The 18,354-nt window shown below is 65.7% G+C and overlaps 2 protein-coding genes across 2 annotated transcripts; both read right to left on the reverse strand.

Annotated features, from left to right (window-relative positions):
- Window positions 1-3,724: 3,724 nt before the first annotated feature.
- LYPD2 (LY6/PLAUR domain containing 2) lies at window positions 3,725-5,504 on the reverse strand. The gene is made up of 3 exons (XM_047073891.1): window positions 5,444-5,504; window positions 4,357-4,476; window positions 3,725-3,930 (listed from the first exon to the last, which is right to left on the reverse strand). Exons 1-3 carry the CDS (start codon window positions 5,502-5,504, stop codon window positions 3,725-3,727), a joined length of 387 nt encoding a protein of 128 aa, XP_046929847.1.
- A 5,104-nt stretch (window positions 5,505-10,608) lies between these two features.
- Window positions 10,609-15,217, reverse strand: SLURP2 (secreted LY6/PLAUR domain containing 2). Its single transcript, XM_047073834.1, has 3 exons — window positions 15,168-15,217; window positions 10,976-11,082; window positions 10,609-10,745 (listed from the first exon to the last, which is right to left on the reverse strand). Exons 1-3 carry the CDS (start codon window positions 15,215-15,217, stop codon window positions 10,609-10,611), a joined length of 294 nt encoding a protein of 97 aa, XP_046929790.1.
- Window positions 15,218-18,354: the final 3,137 nt, after the last annotated feature.

Raw genomic sequence — 18,354 nt, forward strand, 5'->3', positions numbered from 1 at the left:
CCACACAGGTGCTGAGCCCCCTGTGGCCCAGACTCAGGTGTATGTCACGCCCAACCAGGGCCGAGGCCAGTGTCCTTCACGCCCAGGTGTCCCTCTCCCTGGCGTAGGTGCCCACCAGACCAGAGGTCCGGAGGGAGTGGGGAGTCAGGCCGCGTGCAGAGGAGGGTGAGTGCCTGCCTGGTAAGGCGTAGGGACCGTGTCAGGTCAGATGGTCTGGGCCCCCCAGGCTCCCCCCAGGCTGATGGGTGTGGGGCTCCAGAGAGGCCCCTCAGTCACTGCCAGGCCCTTCCCTGCAAATGACCTTTAGACCTAGCCTGGGCTTCCCTCAGTTTTAGGCCCCAGACAGCAGGGCTCTGCCCACCCCTCAGCACCCCCGCCCCCGCTTGGCCTGCCAGCCTCCTTCACTGCCCACTCCCCACCGCAAATCTTCCCGTACCCACACCTTTGCCTGTGCTCGGCCTCTCGGCGGGCACCCTCTCTGGTCTCCCAATCCCAGCCCCACATCTTCCACATGCTCTGAGGCCCACTGAGCTGCCTTGTCCATAGGTCTTCCTGGTGTTCCAGCCTCTCTGGTTTCTCAGTCCTCTGAGGACCTAATGGATGGATGGACAGGTGGATGGATGGGTGACTAGATGGCTGGGTAGACAGGTGGGTGGGTGGGTGGATGTGTAGATGGTTGAGTGAGTCGATGGATGGATGGATGGATGTGTAGACGGATGAGTGGATGGACAGGTGGATGGATGGATGAGTAGATGGGTGGGTAGATGGATGGATGGGTGGATGTGTAGACGGATGAGTGAATGGGCAGGTGGATGGATGGATGAGTAGATGGGTGAGTAGATGGATGGATGGGTGGATGTGTAGATAGATGGATGGGTGGGTGATATTTGAAGGAGTGGATGGGTAGAGGACAATGTGTGAATGGAGTGAGGGAGATAAGGCGGCAGTAGGTGCGTGGATGGATGGGTGAGTAGATGGGTGGGTGGATGTGTGGATGGATGGGTGAGTAGATGGGAGGGTAGATGGATGGATGGGTGGATGTGTAGACGGATGAGTGAATGGGCAGGTGGATGGATGGATGAGTAGATGGGTGGGTAGATGGATGGACGGGTGGATGTGTAGACGGATGAGTGAATGGGTGGGGGGGTGGGTGATGTTTGAAGGAGTGGATGGGTAGAAGGCAGTGCGTGAGTGGAGGGAAGGCGATGGGGGGAGGCAGGAGGTGAGTAGATGGGGGAGTACCCGGCAGATGAAGGAGTGTGAATGTGTAGCAGGCACAGTGGTGGAGGGTGGGTGGGCCCTACTGTAGGGTACGGAGTTACATCCCAGTCTCCAGAAGGGACAGCATGCTGGGAGGAGCTTTGGCTGGCACTCAGGAGGCCCGGGTTTTGGTCTTGGATTTGCTGCTGACTCCGTGTGTGGCCTTGGGGTGACTCCCTTGCCCCGCTGGACTTTGCATTCCTGTTTGTAGGATGGGCCCAAGGACCCAGGGCAGTTTCGAGGGCAGGCGTGAGCTGGCCTTGTGGACCGAGGAAACAAAGGGAGGGCGTTACTTGGGAAGGAAGAGACCACGGTTGCTGCAAACCACCAGTTGGGCCACACTTGGCAGGTGCAGGCACAGGCAGCAGCAGGGGCAGCCCTTCCCCAGGGCTTGGTCCACAGTCGCGCCCAGGATGTTGCGAGAGGAGCCAGGGAGTGTCTGGCGTGGAGCCTGGCGGCCCGAGTGGGTCCCGGCTCCACCTGTGTGGCCATAAGCCCCTCTGACCCCCTTTCTTTCACCGGTAAACCAGGCTGAGCGTCGTCGGCCGCGAGGGCAGCCGTAAAGACGAGGGAGTGGTGGTGGACGTGGCATGGCACAGCCCCCTGCCCAGGCAGGGAAAGCCTGGGAGATGTGGATGGCAGAGAGGGTGCTCTGCCGTCCGCAGAGGCGGGAGAGGGAGGAGGGACACAGCCAGGACAGGGGCGCACAGCTTTCCCGTGTTTGGCTGGAAGGCTGTGTGTGTGCGTGCACACGTGTGCATGCGTGTGTGTGTGTGTGTGTGTGTGTATCGAGTCTCAGCCCAGGCTGTAAGTCTCAAGTCCCCACCACTCTCCTCACTCCTGTGAGACACGCGAGAAAAGCCAGGTGAGGGGTGTGTTGAATGGATGTGGACAGCGCCTCCTTCGTGACAAAGTCGGAGCTCAGAGTTAACCCCCAAAGGGAGGCATCTGGTCAGCTCTTGGCCATTCTTGACCTCCGAGTTCCCTGCTGTTCCTGGAGTCTGCCTGGGCTCTCTGGAGGATGGTGGTCCTGCTACGTGGCCAGTCTGTGCTGGCCACTTGGGTGGGGCTTGCTGGGCTGTGGGGGTCCTGTCCCCCAGGAGCTGGCTCAGGACCACAGAGCCCCTGAGACTGCACGTCATATCACAAGAAGCAGAGGTCTGGGGGTCCTGGGGTCCTGGGGATTTGGGGCCTTCAGGCCCTGCGTCTCCTCTCTCAGAGGCCCGGGGTGTCCTTCACCCCAGGACAGACCTGCTTCAGGTCCTGGCTGCTGCCGTCCCCCATCCAAGAGCAGGAAGCCCCGGGAGGGGTGATGGCTGCTTGTGAGGGCTCTCTGGGCTCGGGGCCACGGGCCCGCGGGGAGCGCGCTGGCACACTGGATGGAGGCCTTCCCGGCCCCATCTCAGCGTGGCGGGACGCTGGTGCTGTGTCCCCTCCCAGGACTGAGCCAGCTCACCAGGGGCCCAGGAGAGGCCGGTGGAACGGGGTGACTGAGGGCCCTCCCCTCCCCTTCTCACCTCCCTCAGGTGGCCCTGGGGGCAGGTCAGCACTGGGCAGGGGGTGCTGGGGCCTGCCTTCCTCAGGCACGGGGCCCTTGCCGTGTGTGCCCCAGGACCGCACGTGTGCGCACAAACGTGTGTGTGTACGTGAGAGCATCGAGTCCCATCACAGGTGCAGGCCTGGGGGTCCCTGGGGACCAGAGGCCTGCCAGACAGGTGACTCCTGGGAAGATGTCTGGAGGATTCTGTGCTGGCCCGAGGCCGCAGTGGAAGGAAGGTCCCCTCCGCGTTGGAGTTGGGCCACCCTGGGCACCCAGGGAGCGGGGCCTGGCGAGCCTGGAGAAGGCAGAACGTGCCTGGTGGCCCTCTCCGCCACCCAACATAGGGGACCGTGTCAGCACGGGCAGGGAAGGGCCCTGCCCGGGGGCCAGGTGAGCGGGCGGTGGGTGCTTCGTGGACTGATCCCCGATCCCAGGTTACTCTTCCTGCCCGGGGCTTCCTTCCGCCTGGCCTGCCCTCCTCTACCCAACCAATGTCTCAGTCATCCAAAGCCTGGCCTTAAGGGCCCCTCCTCCGAGAAGCCACCGGTGACCCGGCCCTGGCAGGCAGGTGCTGCCCTGCCTGCGGGGTCCCCTCTCTGCCCCATCCCAGTCAGGCCCCCTCCCCCACAGGGTTTGCGTGGGTGTCACGGGCCTAGTGACTGTCCTCGCTTACCACGTCATGGGACTTGGAGAGGAGGCCCCTAGAGACAGCCCAGAGGCAGACCGGGAGGGGAGGGGAGGGGCTGGGGAGGGACCGCGGGGGACACAGGATGAGGCTGACGGAGCCAGAGACGCAGCTGTAGGCCCCCCGGCCCCCCGTGGGCAGGGCACCCAAAAGCAGACACAGGACGCCTGGTGCAGGGGTGGTGCTTCTTCGAGAGCGGTTGGGGCTGGCTTGCAGGGGTGTGGGTGGGGGGGAGGGCTCTAGGGTCCAAAGCTCCAGAGCAGGAGGAGCGCCAGCACGAAGGCCAGGCTGCGGCGGCCGTCCAGGGCGGGCGCCCCGCCCACGTTGCACAGGTCGTTGTTACAGCAGGACACGGGCCGCGTCTGGCCGATGCCGTCCACGTCCGAGGGCACGCACTTGCTGGAGCAGGACTTGGTCACCGTGGAGTCCCCCAGGAAGGGGTACACTGTGGGCCACATTGGGTGCCCGGTCAGCTCCCGAACCCCAGGGCCCCCAGGCCTGGCCCCGTGACCCCAGGGTGGGGGTGGGGGTGGGGGTCACTGCTGCACCTCAGTCCCCCTCCTCTTTCCTTCCGCCACCGTGGGAATCCTACGTGCCAGGGACACAGCGGCTGACACGGGGATTCCCGGCTGGATGAGGCAGTTCCTCTCCAGGTGCCTCGAGCAAGGCTGAAGGTGCGTTTCCGTTAAAGGAAAGAGGGGGGCAGGGGCGGGGGGGGGCCGAAATGCTTCCACCGAAAGCCCTTTTTGCAAAACGGCTGGGGCCATGGCTGCGCGCTGTGCACGGGGCCCCCACAGCTGGCCAGTGGTGACACCCGGGAGGCAGCTCTGACCCTGGGACCCCAGCCCTGCCCCGCCCAGCACCCGCTGACCTATCTCCAAGGAGTAGAGGGTGGTCTTGCACATGGTTTCGTTGACACCGCAGGTGGCGATGGTGACACAGCTGGACACACTGGTGGGCTCGTGACAGGTGTAGCATCTCAGGGCCCCCACTGGGTGAGAAGCGGCAAAGGACACGTCAGGCAGGCCCTGCCCCTCCCCAGCCCTCTGTCCTGGAGGCCCGGGTTCGAGGGGGATGACGCCACCCGGGGGGTGCCCGCCCACCGAAACTCTGGGAGGATTCAGGAGGTTTGGGCAGGAGGTTGGGGACAAGGTGCCCTCCCAGGGGAGGCGGGCCGAGGTGGGGACCGGGCAGCTCTGGAGGCATTGAGGGGGGGCCTGCGGGGTCAGGGAGGGCCTTGGTGCGGCAGGACACCCCCTCGGGGTCCTCATCAGCAGAGAGCAGCACCCGACCGAGGGGTGCAGTGGGGCCTCGGGAACAAGTGAGGAGGGGTGCGGGCTGCGTGCGTCCACAGGCATCGGCTTAGCAGAGGCGGGGAGAGCCATGGCCCCAGGGGCCAGGCAGGTCAGGCCGGGGGGGCCCCCGGGTGTGCTGCCCTCCCCTCCTCTGCCGGGTCCCGTCCCACCGCAGGAGCCCAGCTGGGCCTGGCCGCCCAGCCCAGTGAGGCCGCGGGGCCCTCCCCCCCACCGTGTGGCCCTCTGTCTTCAGGTTGACCTCAGTTTCCCCTCCGCCCAGCTCCTTTCCTGGTTGGGTGTGGGGGCCCCGAGGGGCTGGGGTGTCTCCCCTAGCTGGTGTCTCGGACCTCGCAGAGCCTTCCTGGTCTTCCCAAGACGCCTCCCAAGGCCCGCCTCCACCGTGGCCCCGGAACCAGGGAGCACGATTCTGACGGTGCCCTCTGCGGCCCGAGGCCCCCAGTGACAGGCAGGTCCCCAGCTGGCACCCGGGGCCTCTGCTGCCGCCCCAGCCCACCCAGCCAGTCCCAGCCCTGGGCACAGGCCCTTTGGTACTGCACCCACCTCTCCCTCGCTTGGGCTGAGGGCCCTGCCCTTCCCTCCGCGCTCACCCCCCTCCCCGCCCCGCCTCGCCCCTGCTCGGGCCCCTCTGCCTGCACCCCTCACCGAGCTCGCCGCTGCAGGCCGCCAGCACCAGCACCAGCAGCACCGGCCGTGCCCCCCTCATGGTCCAGTCCTCACGCCGCAGCCACTGCTCCCTCACCCTCGGCCTGCCCGAGGGGTAGCAGACACCGGCGCAGCCACCCGACCGGTCAGCCGAGCAGATTAGTGCGATTGGGTTTCCTGTGGGCGGCTGGGGCGTGGAGACCCACCCCCGCCCCCTGGGGCCCCTCCCGCCTCCACCCGACACCCCACTCCTCCCGCCCTCCCTGTCCCCTTCCCCACTCCAGTACCTCCCACAGCCTGGGGCCCCTCCCTGCCCCTGATGACCCCTCCCTGCCGTTTGGGGGCCCTCATCTCCCTGTGACTCCCTTACCTGGGCCCCCCATCTTCTCCTTCCTCCCCCATTCCTGCCTCTGCCCGGCACCCTTTCCGCCTTGGGTCCCCATGCCTATCTCCAGGGCAGAGTCCGGGTCTAGTGGCTCTGGGTTCGAATGCTACCAGGGTGCCCTGGGACGCCCCCTCGTGGGGCACAGTGATGGGGGCTGACTGCCGCCTGGGCAACCAGCCACGGTGTACTCGGAGGCTTAAGGGGACAAAGACAGGAAGGTGCCGGGTCAACAGAAAGGTCCTGGACGGAGGTTGGAGGTGGGGAAGGGCCAGGGTCGCCTTGGGGACGCTAATCCCGGTGTCCACTGGAGGGGCGGGCACACCTTGATCTCTAATGGGGCCAAAGGGTCTGCCCCTCGGGCAGGGCTCACGGGGCCCCAGCGCAGGTCAGGAAGTTGATGGGAAGGGCCTTGCCCAAGGCTCGGACAGGACTCAAGTGTGGCTCCAGCCACTGCTCCCCCCCCCCACCCCCCCGTATACTCACATGCACACACGCGTGCCAGACACATGCACACGCACACACTCTTGTGCACTCTCGCACGCGCACACATGCACTCACAAACCCGCACATGTGTGCACGCTCACATACGGTGCACACTCACATGCACACACGCGTGCCAGACACACACACTAGTGTGCACTCTCGCACGCACACACATGCACTCACAAACCCGCACACGCGTGCACACTCACATACACAGTGCACACTCACGTGCACACACGCGTGCCAGACACACACTTGTGTGCACTCTCGCACGCGCACACATGCACTCACAAACCCGCACACGCGTGCACACTCACATACACAGTGCACACTCACGTGCACACACGCGTGCCAGACACACACACATTCGTGTGCACTCTCACGCGCACACACATGCACTCACAAACCCGCACACATGCACCGTGCACACTCACATGCCCACACTCGTGTGCACTCCCGCGCGCACACACGTGCACACTCACAAGCCCGCACACACGTGCAAACTTGCACACATATACATACGTGCAGACTCACGCGCGTACGCACGTGCACACGTGCACCCCCGAGGGTGCCTGCACGTCAGCCTCCACAGGATGTACTCCGCCTGGGACCCCGTCACACCCTCCACCAAGCCCACAGCGGCTACGGGGAACGCTGGGGTGGGGTGGGGAGGGTTGCTGACAGGTTCCTCGGCCTCTTGCCGGGCGGTCAAGGCCGTGGTGCCCAGACTCACTGGGGCCACGCTGCAACCCCACCCACCTCCTCCGTCTTCTCCCACAGGGTCCAAACCTCGGTCCCTCCTAGACTCTGCCCCTGCTCTTCTTCCTGCCGCCAGAGACGCCTCTCCCTCCCCTCCCCTCCCCCCTGCTCTCCTGTGGTTGAAATCCTCTGTCTGGGGACTCCCCCCGCCCCCACCCCACCGCCTTTCTATGGTCTCTGGACTTTCCTTTGAGATCGGCTCCAGGGAGCTGGAGGCGCTTGTGTGTCCCTGGCGGGGACTGGCGGGGCCTGAGGAGAGGTGCGTGGTGACCCTTAGCACCGGGCGCGTGTCGGCCACTTCACCTGCCGGGTCGTAGCGTCCTCGCTGCGGCCCTCCAGGCACACGCCACCACCGCCTGTACTCGGGACACAGGGTCAGGGCTCCCGGCCTTGGCGGGAGCTGCCCTGGGCGGGTCACCTAGCGTGGGCTGGGGAAGCCGAGACGGCGACCGGGCTTGTCTGATTTGACACTTCACCACACCGCACAGCTGCAGCTCGGCGCTGATGTTGGATGCGGCTAACCGGATTAGACACTGGCCGCACACACCCTAGGCTCCTCCTGGTCTAGCCCAGTTCCTTCGCCGCAGCCACGCCAGCCCAACCCCTCGGCCTCGGACCCGAGGGCCCCGCCTGTGCCCTCCCTCCTGAACACACCCGTGGCCCCCGGTATTCGCTCCTCCCGCGGTTTCCCCCTGATCCCTGGGCAGCCAGGCTGAAGCCGGCTGCGAAGTGTCAGCTGTCCACCTAGGTCGGGGAGGGATGTGACCCGGGCAGGGTCTGGGTGGGCTCTGTCTAGGATGCCAGCCGAGAGGCCTCCAGCCACCCCTCCGTTCTACCAGGAGCCTCCAGGTCAGGGCCCGGTGTGTGACCGGGGTCAGGGTTCTGGGCGTGACCAGCGTCAGGGCTCAGGGTGTGACCAGAGTCGGGGCTCAGAGCGTGACCAGGGTCAGGGCTCAGAGTGTCACCAGGGTCAGGGCTGAGGGTGTGACCGGGGTCAGGGTGAGCGTGTGACCGGAGTCAGGGCCCCTCTGCTGTTGCCCCATCTACGGCATGGCCTCCCTTCCGGCCTGCCTGTGGGTGACCTCCTCTGGGCAGTGTCTTCGGGCCCCAGGAAGGCAGAGGGGTGTGCTGGCCCGGGCTCCCGCTCAGCGGTTCCCCTGTAAGCCGATGTTTCTACACCGTGAAGGGAGTGCACAGGGTGCAGTTCTCCCCAAGGCAGGCCCGGGAACCCTCGGTGCCGTGCCCTTCCTGAGGCCCCCGGGGGAGGTGCCCTGACGTGTGGGCACACGTGCTGGAGGCACCAGCACGCGTCCACGCCGCGGCGGGGACCTTCCACTGCAGCCACACCCTGTGGGTCGTGTGCTCGGAGGCACAGAGCTGGGAACCTTCGTGTCCCCCCCGCGCCACGGGGCTCCTTGTCCCCCTGGTCGGGCTCTCTTCTCCCCGCTCTCCGTCACCACTGACCCTTCCAGGAGATTCGCAGGAAGGCAGAGCTGGCAAATGGCCACTGTCCATTGCAGGCATTGGTGAATGACCCATCCGCTCTCCGACGAAAACCGTTAGACATCGGTTGTACCTCCAGACTCAGAACCCCTGCCTGGGAAGCCTGAAGGTCTTGTCGGGTGCTTACCCAGCCCTCGGCGGGCCCCCACGTTGGGGCACCTGCCTTAAACCAACCACGGGAGGCGGTGGCTCTGTGGGGGCGGGCACTCCCTCCCGTCCACAGGCGTCTGGGTGACATTTCAGGGGCCAGCATTCAGCAACATTCTTGGGGCATCTTAGAGTTTCATGCACGCGGCCGACTTGCCCCGGGGAGCACCCTGCACGGCGCGCGCACGGGGCTGGCTTCCAGCCTTTCCCTCTCCTCCCGCCTCTCTCTGTTTCTCCCCTGCATTTAAAGTGCCACTTGCTCTTACGTTGTCCCTTTCTTTTTTTTTTTTTTAATTAAAAAAAAATTTTTAAATCTTTATTTTTGAGAGAGAGAGAGAGACAGAGGGCAAGCGGGGGACGGGCAGAGAGAGAGGGAGACGCAGAATCCGAAGCAGGCTTCAGGCTCCGAGCTGTCGGCACAGAGCCCGACGCGGGGCTGGATCCCATGAACCGCGAGATCATGACCTGAGCTGAAGTCGGACGCTTGACTGACTGAGCCGCCCAGGAGCCCCTCGTGTCGTTCTGTTTAGATTTGTGTGGAATCATGACTCTTTCTCAGTCTGGATTTTCAATCTTGTTTTGATTTCCGAAATCCTCCTTCTCTTGTTAATTTCTAAGAGCTTTCAATGCATGTGCTTCTGATGGCACGCGACTCACCCACTGCAAGCGTTTTCGGTGTGCTCCCAGATTTGTGCAACCGCCCCCCGTCAGTGTAAGACTTTCCTCACCTCAGAAAGGGACCCACCCGCCTCCTGGCCTACTTGCCTGCTGTGGGCATTTTGTGGAAATGGACTCACAGAGGAGGTGGTCTTCTGCATCCGGCCTCTTTCCCTCAGCCTGACGCCCTGGGGCCCGTCCCCGCCGTGGCGGTGCCTCTGGAAACATCCCCGCGCCTGGAGAGTCCAGTCTGTCTGTCCCCTCGTCCGCTGAGGCGCTGGGCGCGGCTTCCCCGTCTGGCTCTTGTGACGACGCTGCCGTGAGCGCGGTGTGAACGTGTGAGTGTTCATCTCTCCGGGTGTGTGCCCCGGGGATGGAGTTGCGGGGCGTGTTGTGACCGCGTGTAACTGCTCGAAGAACGCGTCTTGATTTTCTATGCTGAGCCGTCTATCGTGTTGACAATCTCTCTTTTGACATTTAAAGCTCGGGTTCAGTGGGACCGCCTCTCGATAGGAGGGGAGCGGAGGCCGGGAGCCAGCGTGGTTCTCTCCCGCGGGGTCAGCTTCCCCACCTCCGGCCTGTGACCGCCGTGGTGGCCACGGTCAGTCCCGCCTGGGGGCTCGTAGGGGCCTCTCCCGTGGGCCGAGGGCCCTCCTCGCGCCTCCGTGTGGGGTCGCTCGCTCTGCTAGGACGCCGTCGCCGCGCTGCACCGGCTTTTCCACGTCTTCTCGAGAACGTGGGAGAACGTGGCCGGGGTAAGAACAAGGAAAGGGCCGGGCGGCGAGCCCGGGGGAGGTAGGGGGACCCGTGCTCCACTTTGCGGCCCGAGGCCGGTGGGAGCCATGATTAAAAGTGTGCCAGTGTGTGTCTCTGTGTGCGTGCGTGTGTCTGGGTGTGTGTGCACGTGGGGGTGTGGGTTAGTGTGCACGTGTGCACCTGTGGTGGGGGCTGATTCCAGCCTCACCCTCTCACCCGGCTGCTCTGTCCCTTCCATCCTCTCCCCTGCTTCCCCCAAAGTCCCCGCCCCCTGCCAAGGGCCCCTCCCCCTTCCTCAGACCCACGCAGCGCCACCCTTGGGCCCCCTGACCCCCCTGCGCGGCCCGGGATGCTCCTGGAGCGCCCCCCGGCCCCGGGGCCCCATCTCAGCTGCGGGCGGAGCAGGGTCTGCCTGGGGACCGGGGTGCGGCATCGGCTCTGTGAGCAGGGGCAGCGGCTGCGGGTGGAGGGGCGCTCAGTCATGGTTGCAGAGGCTGAACTGGCAGCAGACAATGGACACGTGGGGGCCGAGGCCCAGGGTAGAGACGTCGGGGCAGCCGGTCTGGCACGACTTGGTCACCATAGGCAGGTCGATGAGGCTTAAGGGGACCCCTGGGGTGGACGGAAGGCTCCCTGAGCCTCTGCACTGCGCGCCCCCTGCCCCACCGGCCACCAGCGCAGCCCCCCTCCCTCGGGCCCTCTCCGGGGCTGAGGCCAGGGGGTGCTCCCCCCGCCCTGCTCCTGACTTGCTGGGAGCCTGGACCAGCTCCGCCCCCTCTGAGCCTGGCTCTCTTCTGGGCCAAGGGGCCACGGCTGGCCCACCCCACACGCGCCCCACTCACGGGTGGCGATGGTGACGCAGTAGTTGGAGTTCCGTGGGCATCTGAACGCACGGGTGCACCCTCCGAAGTCCTTGCACTGGTGACACATCAAGGCTTGGGCTGCAGCCGCGGGCGGAGGGACAGGTGGATGGACAGACGGGGACACAGGTGTGGGCAAGTCCTGCCTAATAGCACCCGCTACTCCCACCCAGCGCCCCACTGTCATTCTCAGGGCCCTAGCCCCGCATCCTGGGGTGCCGATCCCCCAAGACCTCCCAGATGGGGGGGTGGGGGAAGGTCACCATGTACGAAGCATCAGCCCAGGGCCGGGCAAGGTCCCGAGGCTCCAGCCTGTGAGACCGCGCTCTTCACGGGAAGCGGGGGCCAGGCCTGGGACCACGACTGGGCGGGTGCTACGACTGGAGGCCGCTCTTCTGAGTCCCCCAGCCAGGAGAGCGCTGGCCCGGGGTGGGGGCAGGATGGGGTCCTCTGGGCTTGCTCTGTGACATCCCAGGGGAGCGGAGCAGGGCCGCACCCTGAAGGAGTTGAGAGTTGGGGGGAGTCTGGGATGGAGGGAAGGTGGTGAGGGCTCCCCAAGACACGACCGTGCCCATTTTCACCTCGGGGGGGGCAGCCTGGGCAGGCCCCCTTAGGCCCACCGGCACCTTAGTTCAGGTGGCTAAAGTCACGGGGCCTTGCCCGCCTCCGTGGGGAGTGGGGACCAAGGGTGGCAGGTGTGCTGGGCAGTGAAGGGCCAGAGGGAGGCCGGAGGGAGGCGGGAGGGAAGCCAGCACGGCTCTTTTCCGTGTCCCATTCTGTGAGGACATCACTGATTCTTCTGGAACACTGAGTTCACTCCATCAATGTCTGCCGGCTCTGCCCTCCCACGTGGGTACTGTGTGGGGCCCCACACCCGCTCTGCCTGCCTGGCTGTCTGTCCTTCTGTCCCCCTCCTCCCCACACTTCTCATTCCCCCCCCCTCCCCGCCTGTCCTTCTCTGGTTCCTGAGCTTCTGTGCAGGAGGTCGAGCCACGGCGCCCGGCCCTGCCTTGGCTGCCCGCGCGTCTGGGCACAAACGCAGGGCCAGCGGGGCGAGCCGCAAGGCCCGCACTGCCCCCACTCGCCGTGTGCAGGCTCGGAGCCCCAGGACGCTCACACCAGAGTCCAGGAAAACACGCTCACCGCCCCCCTCACTCCCTGGTCAGCCCTTCCGGCCTCGCCCCCCCATCGCCCTGGCTCTGCCCCGGGTCGGCACACTTTCAGGCCCGGGTCCTTGACCGTGATGGTGCACGGCACACTTGAGCCAAACCACATACGCACGGGCACTCGCACGCACACCCAGGCAGGGGCTCCCGGCCCCCTCCCGGCCTCACCCTCTGCTCCCTTCCCCCCCCCCCACCCCGGGGGCTGTGGGCGGTGCCCTCCCAGAGCCACAGAGCCCGAGGTGGAGACAGGACGTGTCCACCGTGGCGGGGCGCCCACCGTCAGCCTAGACTCGCCCGCCAGCCCCACAGAGCAATCCGAGACCCCACATGTGACCAGGAGAGGTGACGGTTCCCGTCACAAAGCCCAGCAAAGCTGCTTGAAGCCACCCTCACATCAGGCCTGAGGACGGTGTGGTACGTTGCATACGCCGCCACCTAGTGGACAGACAGGGGAGTGTCACCGGCAGACCGGGGCAGTCTGGGTCTCCAGGGCGTCAGTGAGAGAGAAGCAGCTCCTGCCTCCTGTTCTCCTCTGCTCACCCCCTACCCCCAGGTGCCTCCCTACGCTGCCCATGCTGTGCCTTCTGCTCTCCGGCAAAACAGGCCCAGCTCATATGCCACTCCGCTAGGGAGGTCTCCTGCGGTTCTGGGCAGAGTTGATGGCTCCTCGTCTGACATGCCCACCACGATCTGCTGACGCCTCTGCCCCAGCCTGGTGATGGGGTCCCTGCCCCCACGTGGTCTCACTCAGGGCTGGCTCCCCATCCCTGCTGCCTCCGACGTGACGGACACGAGCGGGCATTTCGTCCACTCTTCCAACCCAGAGCATCCCTCACATAGCACCCCTCCTCTGTACCTAGTGGGACTGAGGAGAACTTTGTGGAGGGAGGGAAAGAATGAAAAAGGAAAGGAAGGAAGGAAGGAAGGAAGGAAGGAAGGAAGGAAGGAAAGAAGGAAGGGAGGGAGGGAGGAAGGAAGGAGGGAAGAAAGGGGGAAGGAAGGTGAAGGGAGGGAGGGAGGGAGGGAGGAAGGAAGGAGGGAATGAAGGAAGGAGAGGAGGGAGGGAGGACAGAAGGAAGGAAGGAGGGAAGGGAGAGAGGGAGGGAGGGAAGGAGGGAGGGAGGGAGGGAGGAGGGAAGGAAAGCAGGAGGGAAGGAAGGAAGGAAGGAGGGAAGGGAGGAAGGAGGGAAGGAAGGAAGGGAGGGAGAGAGGGAGGGAGGACAGAAGGAAGGAAGGAGGGAAGGGGAGAAGGAAGGGAGGAGGGAAGGAAGGGAGGAAGGGAAGAAGGAAGGGAGGGAGAAAGGAAGGAGGGAGGAAGGAAGGAAGTGAGGGAGGGAGGGAGGAAGGAAGGAGGGGAGGAAGGAAGGAGGGAAGGGAGGGAGGAGGCAAGGAGGGAAGGAAGGAAGGAGGGGAGAAAGGAAAGACGGAAGGGAGGGAGGAAGGAGGAAAGGAAGGAAGGAGGCAAGGAGGGAAGGAAGGAAGGAAGGAAGGTGAAGGGAGGGAGGGAGGAAGGAAAGAGGGAGGAAGGAAGGAGGGAAGGAGGGAGGAAGAAAGTAAGGAGGGAGGGAGGGAAGGGAGGGAGGAAGGAGGGGAGGAAGGAAGGGGGAAGGGAGGGCGGAGGGAGGGGGAAGGGTGGCCAGGTGTGCAGGCTTCCGGGGGGCTCGTGTCGTCTCCCGTCTCCTGATCGGTGCCGCAGGCAGGACACCTCCCACCCTGCCCCTGTTGGCTCTAAACCGGGACTGGCGCGCGGACTGGGGGGAGTGCACTTCCCAGGGGTAGCAGGGAGAGAGCGCCGATGATGATGTGGCCTGTGGGGCTCCTGTGATCCACTGGACCTGGGCTAAGCCAGGGGAGGGAGGAGGGGCCTGTGGGTGGCCCCTCCCAGATGCCACCCGACCCGGTGACCTAGTCCCGGCGGTGACAAAGACTTTCCCCGTGTGGAGCTCAGGTCCCCAAACCCCTGTCCGTCGGCACTGGTGACCCAGGAGCAGTTCTTAGGGGTCATCGATGAGACCCGGGCCCCGAGCCTCACACGCGTTCCCCGCCGGACAGAGGGCCTGCACAGGGCCCGGGCGTGGTCGGGGGGGTCCCAGCAAGTAGAGACACTGGCAGACCCCAGAGGGTGGTGGGTGGAGCCCTGTGCCCACGCCAGGGGCTGTCCGGACACTCCCTCTGTCCATCTCATTTAGGGCCATGGCCGCGAGGAGGGTGCCAGCCCAGATGTGGAAACAGAGGCCTGGCCAGGTGAGGGCCGGGGGCCGGGGGCCGGTCGGGGTTGGGTCAGGGGCCCAGCAGGGTTCGTTCGGGCATCTGGGTGGGTGAGCGGAGATGCCATCCACCTCGGCCGGGAGGAAAGATGATGAGGCCGGGTGTGCGCAGCCCCATTTGAGGGAGATGTCCCCAAGGAGCCCTGAGGCAGGCATCCGGCCCGAAGGGCCTGGAGCCGACCAGCCGGGGCCAGCGATGGCGGAGGTGGGCCCAGCCGAGTGCGGAAATGGCCCGAGTGAGGTGACTGGACCCAGGTGGAAGCCAGAGCGAGGGAGCGGAGGCCGGGGGTCCCAGCAGGAGGGACTTAGGAGGGGGCCCGGAGAGGGTGGGCCCAGGAGACAGTGCCGGCCAGGGAGGAGGGCGGCAGACTCAGTGCGGGTGGGGGGGGGGGGATCGCTGCTGAGTTGGAGAGGCCTGTGGGGGAGGTCGGCGGGGGAGGGGCGTCGAGCTGGGGCAGGGCACAGAGAGGTTCTTACAGGGCACAAGGACAGCGCTCGGGGCTCGGCTGACGGGCCTGTGGGTCCCGGAAGGGGCCGGGGGAACTACCGGGTGCTGCCCACGGGCGGAGGGTAGGAGCTGGCTGGTGGGGCGGGGCCGGTGCCCCAGAGAAGGGGGTCAAGGGGGCAGGAAGCGGGGTCCTCTGAGGTAGGAAGCCACAGCCGGGGGCTCGGTGGTGGCTGAGGCTGGGGGACCGGCTTAGAGCAATGGTGGGGGGTGGAGGCGGCACCCGGGACTCACCGAGCTCCAGGCTCAGGGCGGCAGCCAGCAGGAGCCCGAGGAGCAGCCGCATGGTGTCCCGGAGAGAGGCTGGTGCCCCGGGCAGCCAGGCTGGCATCTTATACCTGCCGCTCCCCCCCTGCACCGGCCGGCCTCCGCCGTCTGACTCGCCTGCCGGCTGACTCAGCCAGGGAGCCAGGCCGGGGCCCACGCGGCGCCGGGCCACCCGGCCCCCAGGCTGGAGGGCGAGCCCGGTTTACCGCATCAACCCTTCCCTGTCCAGCAGGTAGGGTAATCCCGGTCGTAGGGCGGGGATCACGCCGGCCCACCCGGCAAGGAGGCACGGGCAGCACGCGGCCTCTCGTGTCCCGCGGGAGGGTCGCCCCTCCCCCCAGACACGCCGAGGAAGCCGGAGCCCTGACCGGCGCTGCCCCCGGGGTGTCAGGTGACCAGCTTCCCTCCGAAGGGCCGGAGCGTGCGCCTCCTCAGCCGGCCGCCTGTCCGGTGGGCCTCTGCCCACGAGTGGCGGCTGGGAGCCGCCCGCCTGGCCAGAGTGCCGAGGGCTCGCGTTCGCTGCCGTGGTCACGCCGCGGGGCCCGAGACCTGCGGCTGTTTTCCCCCGCCGTGGGGGGAGCGCAGAAAGGTATTTGAAAGGGTCCCGTGACGGGTGACACCCGACAGCAGCCAGACATGCCAGGGTGACCCACGAGCCACACCGCTCTGCTGAGAGCTGTCGGGGCTGGGGCACCACGGGGGCAGTGCAGGCGGCTGTCCGCGGGGAGCCGGCCCCACCGTCCGGGGATCCCCGTGCGTCTGCTCTGGCCCCCGGGTGGCTTCTGTCCACCGCTCTAGCTGGTGGGCTCCTTAGGGCTGGGGGCTGGAGGGCTGGAGAAGGAGCCACAAGACTGGGGTCCCGCCTCCCCCACCGGCGTTCTCTAGGGGCCCCTCTCAAAGGGTGGGCTGGGTGAGTCGCTGGGCCCGCCTCCTTCCCGTCCTGCTTGGTCCCCTCCCGCGGGTCGTCCCCTTGCCTGCGCCCGTCCGGGCTCCGACGTCGACTGGATGAGCCAGGGTGAACAGGAGTCTGGGACAGACAGAGCCGGCGTGACCGGCCATGCCAGACCCAAAAGGTGGACCTGAGCTCAGACCAAGGTGGCTGGTGAGGACAGAGAGCAGGGCAGACACATTTATTCATCCATTTATTCGCTCACCCCATGAGATACGGAGAGGACCCCTCGGGTGCAGAGTGTAAGCAGAGGAGGGAGCTCTGGGGTGAAGGCGGATGCTTGTGCCGGTCGGGGTCAGGGTCAGGGTCAAGGTCAGGGCTAGGAGTTAGCATTAGCGTCTGACAGGGACACGGCCCCGGGAAGTGTGACGAAGGGAAGGGACGCCACCCGTCAATCCATCCGTCTGTCCGTCTGAGGCCTCCTGTGTGCCGGTCTCTTACACCCACAGCCTCGTTAACCCCCACGAGGCCTCAGCTCGGCGGGGACGGTCGTTCCCATTTTATCAGTGAGACAACGGAGGCTCAGAGATGTGAACGGGGAACTCCCGGCAAGTTCAGTGGTGGGAGCTAACAAAACGCACCGAGAGGGCACGAGGCAGAAAGAGGCCTCTCCCTTTCTTTGTACCCTTTCCAGAGGTTTAGAAGCAAGAACAACATACACGCTCACGGAACAAACCGGCCGCTGTAAAGGGGATGACGACGCGGTTGGTGCCGCCCCCTGCCCCCCGCCCAGCAGGGCACCTCAGCCCTGGACGCACACCTTCCTGACGCCTTCTCTCCGCGCGGGCCGGTGTCTCTAGGGGGGCACCCACAGCCCCAGCTTCTCAGCTGTGCCCCAGGACAAGGCACAAAACGGCCACAGGAGGGGGCACAGCACAGCCAGCACGAGGGACCCCCAGGCCGCTTTGAGACGCCACAAAGACCTCTGAGGAGCCCGAGCATCTGTTCACATCCAGGGGGTGCTCGATTCTGTCGGAAGGATCCCGGAGTCACGTTGGCGCCCCTGCGCTCTCCCCCGTCGGCGACGCCAGCCCACGGCCCGGGACACAGACGGCGGGCCGGTCGCCCTGCCGCTGGTCCTCACGGCTTCTCAGATCTCTGGTTCCACTTTTCTCCTGCGAAGCTTTCCTGACCCTAAACTCTTGTAATGACTTCACAGGCTAAGATTGTTTTCCGTTTACAAACCCACCTCCTGGGCTTCGCCCTCTCAAGCTCCCAGCTGCTGGGAGAAGACAGTGCGCAGCGGGGCAGGCCTGTGGGGGTCGGCGAGGTGGCCAGCCAGCCTGCCGGGCGGACCGCCACATCATTGCTCCATGCCTCAGTTTCCTCACCTGCAAAGGGGGCACGATAATGGCTTCCACCTTGCAGGGTGGTCGTGGGGCGCTCAGAGCCACGACCACAGGGAAACCAGACAGATGTGGGTTAGCATCCTCGTCGGCGACATCCCACTGGCATTTCCCACTGGAGGCCTGGCCCAGTATTGGTTGAGGGCCTTCCGGGGGCTCTGTGCTGGGTTTCAGAGACATCCGGGCCAGGCAGAGCCCTGTCTGTGGCGGTGGAGGGGGTGGCATGGTCCTGGGGGACCTGGTGCAATGTTGTGGGTGTTGGCCTTGGACCAGGTCGCGACGGAGCATGGGCAGAGGGGTGCAGAGGGCAGGTGTGGGCACCCCCATACCATGGCAAGCCCAGCTCGCTGGATTCTTGCTCTCAGTGACCCCGGAGCCCACAGGGGGACACGCGAGGCTGTAACTTCATCCCCACTGTGATGGAGGAGGGAGGACTGATCCCGTGCCCCTCCCAGCTCTGGCCTACGATGCCAGCTGGCCCAGGACGAAGGTCTTACACAAGCGATTTAACGACGGCTCCCAAGCCTCTCCCACTGAGTCAGGAGGTCAAGGCTGGCTAGGGCTGGAGGCCCATGTCCACCCCTTCCACATCCAGAGGCCTGTGCTGGTCCTCCAGCCAGCTCTGTGGGGGCAGTGCTGTCACTTCCAGGAGGCTGACCACTCCCGGGGGTTCTTTGGATCTGTGGGAGCTCAGGGCGGGAGTCTGGCTTGCTCCCAGCCTCCCCAGGGAAGGGCTCACACAGGATCGGTCCTCGGGGGGAGGAGACACCCAAGTCTCCTGTGGGGGCTGAGCTCTTGACCTCACACTCCTTGGGGTACAGCTCCTTCCTGCCTCTTGGCCCAGGATGAGACCCATCTTCC

Source organism: Lynx rufus, unplaced genomic scaffold (assembly GCF_022079265.1).
Source record: "Lynx rufus isolate CCGP_SWC_20201006 ecotype Redwood Valley unplaced genomic scaffold, mLynRuf1.p SCAF_12, whole genome shotgun sequence".
In the NCBI taxonomy this organism is placed as follows: Eukaryota; Metazoa; Chordata; class Mammalia; order Carnivora; family Felidae; genus Lynx; species Lynx rufus.

Coding starts and splice junctions, on each gene's coding strand:
- LYPD2 (XM_047073891.1), bottom strand. CDS start 5,504: ATGAGGGGGGCACGGCCGGTGCTGCTGGTGCTGGTGCTGGCGGCCTGC. Junction 4,477..5,443: donor GGCCTGCAGCGGCGAGCTCG/GTGAGGGGTGCA, acceptor CTTCTCACCCAG/TGGGGGCCCTGAGATGCTAC. Junction 3,931..4,356: donor CCTCTACTCCTTGGAGATAG/GTCAGCGGGTGC, acceptor TGTGGCCCACAG/TGTACCCCTTCCTGGGGGAC.
- SLURP2 (XM_047073834.1), bottom strand. CDS start 15,217: ATGCGGCTGCTCCTCGGGCTCCTGCTGGCTGCCGCCCTGAGCCTGGAG. Junction 11,083..15,167: donor GCCGCCCTGAGCCTGGAGCT/CGGTGAGTCCCG, acceptor CCCTCCGCCCGC/GGCTGCAGCCCAAGCCTTGA. Junction 10,746..10,975: donor CTGCGTCACCATCGCCACCC/GTGAGTGGGGCG, acceptor CGTCCACCCCAG/GGGTCCCCTTAAGCCTCATC.